This window comes from Dipodomys ordii, unplaced genomic scaffold (genome assembly GCF_000151885.1).
Source record: "Dipodomys ordii isolate 6190 unplaced genomic scaffold, Dord_2.0 Scaffold193, whole genome shotgun sequence".
NCBI lineage: Eukaryota > Metazoa > Chordata > Mammalia > Rodentia > Heteromyidae > Dipodomys > Dipodomys ordii.
The window spans coordinates 617773-628529 of NW_012267409.1; the positions used below are offsets into that span (position 1 = coordinate 617773).

The following is a 10757-nucleotide window of genomic DNA, read 5'->3' on the forward strand; positions in this document are numbered from 1 at the left end:
CCCCCCCCCCCCGCGTTCCTTGCCCTGCCTGCCTTGGGCAGGGCAGAGGGAGAAGGGACTTCTGCAGCTCCCACCAACCCCCCTTCCCTTGCTCACTTAGGGGATGATGACATCACTGAGTGGGCCCTGCTGTGTTCTAGGGAAAGCTGACTGCCAGGGAGCGGATCCACCTCCTGCTGGACCCTGGCAGCTTTGTGGAGACGGACATGTTTGTGGAACACAGATGTGCAGATTTTGGAATGGATGCTGAAAAGAATAAGGTACCTGTTCCCGTGGACGTGCTGCCCCGCTGCGGCGCTGCCGGCCGCCTGCCTGGGGAATGGGTCTGTAGTCCTCGGGAGAAGGAACCACTGGGGATTGCGTGGTCTTCCTTCCCCTCGCCTTCCATCCTCCTCCTCCTCCAGCCTCCGGAGTGCTGGTACTCCAGGTGTGTGCCACCATGCCCTGATGCCATGCTTCTTGGTGGTTGTTTTTGTTTGTATGTCTTTTGGCAGTACTGGGGTTTTCAACTCAGGACTCTCTGCTTTCCAGGCAGGCACTCTACCACTTGAGCCAGACTCCCTAGTTATTTTTCAAATAGGCTGTCAAGTTTATGCACATGTCTGGCCTTGACTTTTTTTTTTTTTAGTCAGTTGTGGGGCTTGAACTCTGGGCCTGGGCGCTGTCCCTCAGCTCTTCAGCTCAAGGCAAGCCCTGTACCACTTGAGACACAGCGCCACTTTCAGATTAGGTTTTTCTGAGTATGTGGTGCTGAGGAATCGAACCCAGGGCCTCATGCATGTGAGGCAAGCGCTCTACCACTGAGCCACCTTCCCAGCCCTGGCCTTGACTTCTTTCCTATCCGCACATTTCCCTGTAACTATAGTGACAGTTGTATGCCACCGTGCGCTCCTTTTTACTGTTGGAGATGAAAGTCTCCCAAACTGCCCAGCCGACCTCATTCTTAACCTCGCAAGAAACAAGGATTGCAGCATGAGTCACCATGCCTGGTTTTGAGCTTCTCCTTCTTTTTCTTTTTACTTTATTATGTCTAAATAGTTGTACAATGTAGTTTCAAGTCAGTTTGTGAGTACAGTGTGTCTTGATCAGTATCACCCCTTTCATTATTCTTCCTTCATGTCTTTTTTTTGTGCAGTCCTGGCCTTGAACTCAGGGCCTGGGTGCTATTCCTGATTATTTTTTTGCTCAAGGCTAGGTACTACTTTACCACCTGAGCCACAGCTCTACTTCTGGCTTTTTGGTGGTTCATTGGAGATAAGAGTCTCCTGGACTTTCCTGTTCCAACTGGTTTTGAAACTGGATCCTTAGATCTCAGCCTCCTGAGTAGCGAGGATGACAGGCATGAGCCACTGGTGCCCGGCTCCTTTCGTGTCTCTTTATATGTCCACTAGCTATGAGCAGATAGCATTTGTGGCCCTCAGGGAGTCTTGTAGTTTTTGTTTTGCCTTTTTTCCTTCCCATTGCTCTGAATCAAACCCTATGCCTAATGCCTGCCCTACCAGTACTTTATCACTGAGCCACACCCTCAGCCCAATTACTGCACTTTTGGAAGGAAGATGTCCCCTCCTTTTGCTGGAGTGAGAATCAGTGCTAGCTACCACACAGCTACAGAACAAGGGGTGAAATTTCTTTTCATCCTTATGCAAATGAAGGAATTAGTTGTGTGTTTGTATGTGGCTTTTGTGAAGGCATAGTGGACAGATTCATTCCGAGTATTTGGCCTGGCACTGGTGGCTCACACGTGTAAACCTAGCTACTCAGGAGGCTGAGATCTGGGGATTGTGGTTCAAAGCCAGCCCAGGCAAGTTCATGAAACTTTTTTTTTTCCCCAGTTGTAGGGCTTGAACTCAGGGCTGGGGTGAAAGAGGAGCCCCCACATCCATTCCAGGGGACCACGCAGAGGCAGGCAGGCAGACACAGGAGAAAGATTATTAGAAGGTCTGCTAAGAAGCCATAGTTCCCCCAAGAGGGAGCACATGGCCTGGGTCCCCATCCAGGTAGCAGGAGGGTCTGGGGATGGGAAGTGAGGCAGGTGGGAGTTCAGCTGGGTCTGGGCGGAGGGAGGGAGGGGCCAGCGGTGTGGAGGGAACTCCGGGGATGGGCGGGGCCCAGGCGTGGGTGGAGCTGAGGACCCAAAGTGAGCATAATACAAGGTGCTGTCCATGAGCCTTGTTGTGTTCAAGGCTAACGCTCTACCACTTGAGCCACAGCGCCACCTCTGGTTTTGAGTGGTTCATTGGAGATAAGAGTCTCACTGGGACTTGTTTGCCTGGGCTGGCTTTGAACTGCCATCCTCAGATCTCAGCCTCCTGAGTAGCTAGGATGACAGGCGTGAGCCACGGGTGCCTGGCTTTTTTTTTTTTCCTTTGAACTCTTTATCTCTAATTAACTACCCAAAAACTGGAAGTGGCACTGTGGCTCAAAGTGCGTACAGTCCTAGCCTTGAGCACAAAAGCTCAGGGACAGCACCCAGGCCCTGAGTTCAAGCCCCACGACCCACCAGAAAACCAAAACCACAAAGGGTATTTGGAATGTCCAGCCTTTATTTCTCCATTCCTCTGTAGTTTCCTGGAGACAGTGTGGTGACCGGACGGGGCCGGATCAATGGAAGACTGGTTTATATCTTCAGTCAGGTATGTCATGGCTCTGCTCATCTGGGCTTTTCCTGGGAGGTGGAAAGAAGCAGGAGCAAGGGGCTGGGAAGGTGGCTCAGAGGTAGAGTGCTTGCCTAGCATGCGTGAAGCCCCAGGTTCGATTCCTCAGTACCACATACACAGAAAAATCTGGAAGTGGCGCTGTGGCTCAAGTGGTAGAGTGCTCGCCTTGATCTGAAGAGGTCAGGGACAGCGCCCAGGCCCAGAGTTTAAGCACCATGGCCGACAAAAAGAAGCAGGAGCAAGATACAGGGGAGTGCCATTTCAGGCATGGTTTGTGTCGCAGGAAGGATTTGCTGCGTGCCAAGGTGACAGAAAGCCAGCAGTGTGTGCACAGAGGATCAAACCACGTGCTTTCTCCCTACAAGGGAGAGTCCATCTGTTTTGGGGCGGGTCTCAGTGCTGGAGGCTGCCGGAAGGGGCCCCAGGAAAGCGAGAGTGAGATACCTTTGGCCATGGGCCTAGAAGACCCTCGCAATCCCGGGCAGCGAAGGTCCAAGACAGAGCAGCAAACGCAGCACGTGCGTGGAGGGAGCGGGCGCTAGTGGGCCTTCACTGCCCCTCCAGCGCCCCAACCTCTGTTACCTGGGAGCGTTGCCCGACCCCGAGAGGAAGAACTCAGGTCTCTGGCCAGTCCCACGGGGGACTCCAGCCGGCCTAACCCCAGGTCCTTAGAAGTGGAAAGGCGGAAGAAGAGGTCAGAGAATTTGGTGTGGGGAGGACTCCACCTGTGCTCCTCAACGTTTTTTTTTTTTTGTCAGTCCTGGGGCTCGAACTCTGGGCGCTGTCCTGAGCCTCTCTTGCTCAAGGCCAGCACTCTACCACTTGAGCCACAACGGCACTTCTGACTTTTTCTGTGTCTGTGGTACTGAGGATTTGAACCCAGGTCTTCATGCATGTGAGGTGAGCACTGTACCACTGAGCCACCTTCCCAGCCCTGGTCGCCGGTTTTAAAGGAGTGTGGGCTGGGAAGGAACGCAGTGCCCAGAGGTTAGGAAGGTGCAGCCCTGGAGCCAGCGCGCCTGTCAGTCTCGGCTCGAGCCGAGGAGGCCTGCGTGGACGCCAGCCCTCAGCACCGCGTGCTCTCGCTTGTCCTGAGCCCTGCATTTGCGCTGACGTGCTCTCGCAGGGTGAGATGCTAACACAGTATGTTGGATGGTGTTTTAGACTTCATGCCCCACCCCCACTCAATAGGTGGAAGTTATATAAATGTAGATAATAATTATTTTTTTCCTGTGTATGTGGTGCTGAGGAATCGAACCCAGGGTCTCAGGCATGCAAGGCAAGCGCTCTACCACTGAGCCACCTTCCCAGCCCCAATAATTATTTTTGCAACAGGATCTCACTAGGAACATGGTTCAAGCTGGCTTCCAATGTAGGTTTCTCTCTTTGAGCCACAGCACCATTTCTGGTTCTCTTGTGGCCATCGGAGCTAAGAATCTCACAGACTTTACTGCCCCTGCTGGCCTCGAACCGTGATCCTCAGCTCTCTGCCTCCTAAATGGCTAGGCTAATAGGCATGAGCCCCAGTGCCCGACTTGAGTTTAGTATTGGGATTACAGGTGTGTGTTGCTACACTGGACTTGGGCCAAAACTGATAGATGGATCCATTAAGAAAGAGGATAGAAAATATTTCAGAGTTTCAGTGTTTTCTGGAAATGTGTTTATGTTTTTTTTTTTGAGGGGGGAGGGAGGAGGTGTCAGTCATGGGGCTTGAACTCTGGGCTTGGGTGCTCTCCCTGAGCTCTTCAGCTCCATCCCAGTGCGATCCGACACTTTGTTTCCTCAGAGACAGAAAGACGATTGATAATGAGGATAAAGAGTCAAGACTGCCTCTTTTATTCTGGCCCATGAGCTGTCTTTCAGCAATACTTCACTCACTGTTCTGCAGAACTGTCTATAAATCAGACATTTCCCTAATTTTTTCAACTTTTTTTTGTTTGTTTGTTTTTTGGTCAGTCATGGGGCTTGAACTCTGGGCCTGGGCGCTGTCCCTCAGCTCTTCAGCTCCAGGCGAGCGCTCTGCCACTCGAGCCACAGCGCCACTTCGGTTTTCTGGTGGTTCGTTGGAGATAAGAGTCTCACAGGGACTTTCCTGCCTGGGCTGGCTTTGAACCTCGATCCTCAGTTCTCAGCCTCCTGAGTAGCTAGGATGACAGGCGTGAGCCACCAGCGCCCGGCTTTTTTCAGCCTTTGAAACGCCTTTGCAATGCTTGAGCTCTCCCGGTTGGGTCTTAGGCTAGTGGAGGCCATCCTTGCTGATGCCATTGTCTTCCTCCCAGGACTTTACAGTGTTTGGTGGCAGTCTGTCGGGAGCGCATGCGCAGAAGATCTGCAAAGTAAGTGTTCACGAAGCGTGAGCCGGTGCCGCGCTCACTGGCGCGGTGCGTGCTGAGCGCTGTGGGGTCACCCCGCGTGAGGCCTTGCTGAAGAGCAGCTCTGCACAGGATGCACCGGCTGAGCGGCTCTCGCTGGTTGCTTAGTTTTTCTTCAGAGTTTGGATGCTTGTTGGGCAGGTGCTCTTACTTCTGAGCCACCCCTCCAGGCCTGGGTTTTGCTGGCTATTTTCTAAATAGGGTCTCACTTCCTGGCATATGCCTGAGCAACACCCATCGATGTTAGGGTTCCCCCCCAGGTCTTTGTTGAGAAAGGGTTTTGTGAACTTCTCTGCCAAGGATGGCCTCTGACCATGATCCTCCAGTTTCAGCCTCCCGCATAGCTAGGATTACAGTTGTGAGCCAGTAGTGCCCAGCTGTAACTTTATTTCCCCCCCTCCTGGATTGAGGGACCTGAACTCAGGGCCTCCGGGTGGTCCCTGAGCTCTGTTGCTCAAGGCCAGCTTGGAGCCACAGCACCACTTCCAGCTTTTCTGTGTCTGTGGTGTGAGGCGAGTGCTCTACCGCTGAGCCACCTTCCCAGCCGTCTTGAATGGGCCCAGGAGTCCTAGGGACTGAGGCCGCGCCCCGCTCCTGTTTAGGGGAGCACATTGCCGGCACTTTGCACACCACGCTGCCTGTCGGAGTCTGACCAGCACTTTCTCTGCTACCTCAGATCATGGACCAGGCGATGATCGTGGGGGCCCCTGTGATCGGGCTGAACGACTCGGGGGGCGCTCGGATCCAAGAGGGCGTGATGTCCCTGGCTGGCTACGCAGACATCTTCCTGGTGAGAAACCTAGCCACAGACTCTGCAGAGGTGCTGTGCTCAGTCCTCCAAGCACCGCAGGCAGGGCCCCGCTGGTCCCAGCCCTCCGGCCTCCTGCGGCTCCCTGTGTCTGGGAAGGGGGGTGGGCGGGAAGACAGCCTGGACCACTGTGGGTTTTTCTCTCCTCTGATAGGGGAGGCCAGTCAAGGGGGGACAGTGCAGTTAGCTCAAGGTCGTGCCTAAGGGAAAGCTCTGGAAAATGTTGGCTCTTCAAAAGCAGGAGAAAACGAAAATGTTGGCTCTTCAAAAGCAGGAGAATCAAGCTTCAAACTAAGTGGTGTATTTGAACTACTATTTTATTTTTTTGGTCGGTCCTGGGGCTTGAACTCTAGGCCTGGGCGCTGTCCCTCAGCTGCTTTTGCTCAAGGCTAGCGCTCTACCACTGGAGCCACAGCACCACTTCTGGCTTTTTTCTTTTTGTTTATGTGGTGCTGAGGAATCGAACCCTGGTCCTCATGCATGCTAGGCAAGCACTCTACCACTGAGCCACTTCCCAGCCCTGTGTGCGGGCAGGGTTTTTCGCACCATGCGGCCGGGAGCCATGCTCTATGGACTGGGCTCCGCGCAGCCGTCTGTGTTGGGGCTCAGAAGAACGGGGTGAGGCTGGCCACCAGGCCTTGGGCCGGCAGCCCAAGCATCCTCGAGTCTGGGCTGCTCTTTCCCAGGGAGTACGTTACGACATCACGGCTGTGCTCTGGCAGCCAGCTTGGCCTTGTGGAATCTGGGCCTCCCTCCTTCCTCCCCTCCCTTCGTCCCTCCTTATCTCCCTTTGTCCCCCCTCCCTCCCAGGGATGGGCAGAGGTGAAGGGGTGTAGCTGATGGCCTCTGGAGGGGCGGATGGAGAGTGGTTTGTGTGCCCTGGGGTGGGAGGGGGGGGTCCCCCCTTGCCTTGCTCGCCCCTCGCTGACCCATGCCGCTGCCTTGGCTGACAGAGGAACGTCACGGCGTCGGGAGTCATCCCGCAGATCTCTCTGATCATGGGCCCCTGCGCAGGCGGCGCCGTCTACTCCCCAGCCCTCACGGACTTCACGTTCATGGTGAAGGTAAGAAAGCAGAGCCCGCGCCTCCCGACCCGGGCCCAGCCTGGCCTGAGAAGGCGTGTGCACGACGCCCTCGGTGCGGGGCTGCTGGCTGCGGTGCGTGAGCCGTGCTAGGCGATGCCCGGGGCAGGTGCTTTGCATGTGATCGGCCACGGAGGATGGCTGTGCTCTGCCTGGGGAGGCCCTGCGGCCCCGCCGCTGCTGTGTGCGGGTCTCCTGGACTGTCGGCCGGTTCATCTGTGTTTTGTCATGGCAATGGTGGATCTGATCTAAAAGCCCATTTTGTCTTTTTTTTTTTTCTGTCGGTCCGGTCATGGGGCCTGAACTCTGGGCCTGGGCACTGTCCCTCAGCTCTTCAGCCCAAGGCGAGCGCTCTACCACTTGAGCCACAGCACCACTTCTGGTTTTCTGGTGGTTTATTGGAGAAACGAGTTTCACAGCTTTTCCTGCCTGGGCTGGCTTTGAACCGTGATCCTCAGATCTCAGCCTCCTGAGTAGGATGACAGGCGTGAGCCACCGACACCCAGCTGGCTGCTCTTTCTTAACCACAGTAAACCAACCACTGACTCTCCCCCCCCCCAAAGTACTAGTTACTGAGCCCAGGGGCTCCTGTGTGCTTGACAAGCTCTGAGCCATGCCCCAGCCCTTTGTACCGTAGCTGGGATTACAGGTACACACTACCATGCTGGACCACAACCACTGTTCTTTTTATTGCATCTATTTTTCCTTTTCCACAATATTTGGAACTTTCCATTATGTAGTCTCTTCAGACTCACTTTTTTCTCTCTCTCATTTTTTTTTTGTTTTTTTGGTACATTTAGGTTCCTTTCATGGCTTAGTTTTTGTGGTGGTACTGGGGTTTGAACTTGGGGCTCACGATAGCTTGGCAGGCCTACCTCTAGTCAGTCCGCGTTCATGTATTTTTAGCACCGGCTAATACTGCATTGTGTGGCTGGGTCAGAGGCTGCCCATCTGTTCATCCACCAGAGGATTTCTTGGTTCCTTCCAGGCTTTTGGCATTGTCAGTAAAGCTGCAGTCCATGTCCAAGGGTACATTTTGGTTTGGACCTAAGTGGGTACATATCACAGAACCGGGCTTGAAGAACCCCATCTTAAAAATGCGCTTAGTTTTGTTGGGAGCTGCCAGGCCGTCTGCATTTCCACCGGCAGTGGCTGCCGCTCCCCTCCAGCCACGCTCCTGCCAGTCTGGTCCTGTCGCTAGACTTCGGCGTTGTCTCGGGTGCAGTAGCCTCTCATTGCGGTTCACCATCCCAGTGACGCAGGCGTAGCGGATTCTCATACGCGGTTTGCCAGCTGTACGTTTTCTTTGGTAAGCCATCCAGTGAAGGCCCTTGGCTTTTTTTTTTATTTTTATTTTTGCTGGTCCTGGGGCTTGAACTCACAGCCTGGGCACTGTCCCTGAACCCCTCTGTGCTCAATGCGAGTGCTCTGCCACTGGAGCCACGGCGCCACTTCCTACTTTGTCTGTGTCTGTGGTGCTGAGGAATGGAACCCAGGGTTTCATGCATGCTAGGTGAGCGCTCTACCACTGAGCCACCTTCCCAGCCCCCAGTCCCCCCCCTTTTTTTTTCTGGTAAGTGGATTGTGCTCTTCTTGTTGCATTTTAAGAGTTGCTTGTGTGGTGTGGATAATAGTCCTTTGTGCAGTGTAAATAGTTTCACCTGATCTGTGGCTTATCTTTTCATTCTCTCCAGTGTTTTTCTTTCTTTTTGTTGGTCATAGAGCTTGAACTTGGGCCTGGGCGCTGTCTCTCAGCTCTTCAGCTCAAGGCGAGTGCTCTACCACTTGAGCCACAGTGCCACTTCTGGTTTTCTGGTAGTTAATTGGAGATCAGAGTTTCATGGCCTTTACTGCCTGGGCTGGCTTTGAACTTTGATCCTCAGATCTGAATCTCCTGAGTAGTAGCATTACAAGCGTGAGCCACTGTCGCCTGGCTTGAACTCAGGTTTTTTTTTTTCTGTTATTGTTGTTTTGTTTTTAATATTCATTAAATAATTTGTGGGATTTCAGTATTTCAGTAGCGACCGTGTCAAGTCTGTAGATGGTTTGAAGAGAAGTCTTCATATCATGTTTCTGTCTGTGAACATAAAACGTCTTCTAATGCTTAGTCTTCTAATTCTCAAGAGACTTTTTAACTTTTTATATACTTGTTACATATATTACTTAAATAAGACTGTGGTTTGTATTTAACTTACTTCAACTAATAGGAAAGGAGTAGAATTTTGTGTGTTAGAGTTGTACTGTGCTAGCCTGCCATAATGAATTACTAGTTCCAGCAATATTTTTGTCAGTTCTTCCAGATTTTCTACATAGGTGATTATGTCATCTGAGAATAAGGACAATTTGATTCGCAGTCTTTCTACACCTTTTATTTCCTTGTCGAATTACACAAGCAATGACTTTCATATTTTGTACCAAAATGCTGGAGTTTGCTCACTCAGCTTTTTATACTCATGGCTGGAACTGTGCCATTTGAGCCATGTCTTCCGTCCAGCCCTTCACTGATTAATTGGAGTTTTCTTCCCAGGCTGGCTTTGAACCTTGATTCCCCATGGGATACTATAGATTAGAGGCCAGGGGCAGAATGTCCTCGCATCTCAGTGTCCAAGGTTGTCGCTGACAGGTGTCAGCTGTGAGCTTTCTGAAGATGTTCTTTTTCAAGTTGAAAGAGTTGCCCTTGCCAGTTTGCAGACAGTTTTTGTTTTGTTTTTATCATGAATGAATGTTGGAATTTGTTTGGTGCTTTTTAACAGTTGACTTCGCCTTGCAAATCAATAACTCTTACTTGATTTTGGTGTGTAACTTTAATCTTTCGGGATCAGCTTGCTAAGGTTTTGTTGGTGATTTCTGCATCTATGCTCATGAAATTGGTCTGTCTTCCATTTGCAATGTCTTTAGTTAGGGTCCTGTCTTTAGTTACGAAAATGCTATCCTCTGCTTCCATTTTTTGAAAGAGGTTATAGAGAATTATTATAATTTCCCCCTTGAATTTTTGTAAGATTAACCAAAAAATTCATTTGGATATCGTGCTTTCTATATGGAAAGGTTATTAATTATTCAATTTCTTTTATATAGGCCTATTCAGATTATAGCTATATAAAACTAGATTTCTGTTTATATATACATACATATATTAATAATTATATATATTTGATTTTTTTTTGCCAGTCCTGAAGCTTGAACTCAGGGCCTAGGAACTGTCTCTGAGCTCTTTTGCTCAAGGCTAGCACTCTGCCAACTTGAGCCACAGCGCCACTTGCGTTTTCTGTGTATGTGGTACTGAGGAATTGAACCTAGGGCTTCATGCATGCTAGGCAAACACTCTACCACTGAGCCACCTTCCCAGCTCTCCTTGAACTTTTTTGCTCAAGGCTAGAATTCTACCATTTGAGCCACAGCTCCACTTCTGGCTTTTTGGTGGATCATTGGAGGTAAGAGTCTTAAGGGCTCTCCTGTCTGGGCTGGCTTTGAAATGTGATCCTCAGATCTCAGCCTCCTGAGTAGCTAGGATGACAGGTGTAAACTAGTGGACTTCTACCTTAGACTGTGTGTGTGTGTGTGTGAATCCATTCCAAATATATATATATATATATATATATATATATATACACACACACACACACACATATATATATATATATATATTTGGAATGGATTTGGCACATTGTCTTTCGGGAATCGGATTACTGCATTTATGTTATCAAATCTGTGACTATAGAGTTATTCTTGGCAGCTTTGTTGGTTTTTTTTACTCTCTTCCATTGGTTCTGTAGTGTAGTGATTTTTTTTCTCCCGCTATTGGTAATTTGTATCCTCTTCTGTTATTCTAGCTGGAGGC

General features: G+C 50.9%; 1 protein-coding gene across 1 annotated transcript in view; it reads left to right on the forward strand.

Moving 5' to 3' along the window:
• The window catches only part of Pccb (propionyl CoA carboxylase, beta polypeptide), a 28530-nt gene that overhangs the window by 7222 nt on the left and 10551 nt on the right, over positions 1-10757 (forward strand). The window contains exons 2-6 of the mRNA XM_013034661.1: positions 141-260; positions 2565-2633; positions 4937-4993; positions 5706-5819; positions 6791-6901. Of these exons, the coding sequence (XP_012890115.1) occupies positions 141-260; positions 2565-2633; positions 4937-4993; positions 5706-5819; positions 6791-6901 (471 nt within the window). The remainder of the gene's footprint in view (positions 1-140; positions 261-2564; positions 2634-4936; positions 4994-5705; positions 5820-6790; positions 6902-10757) is intronic.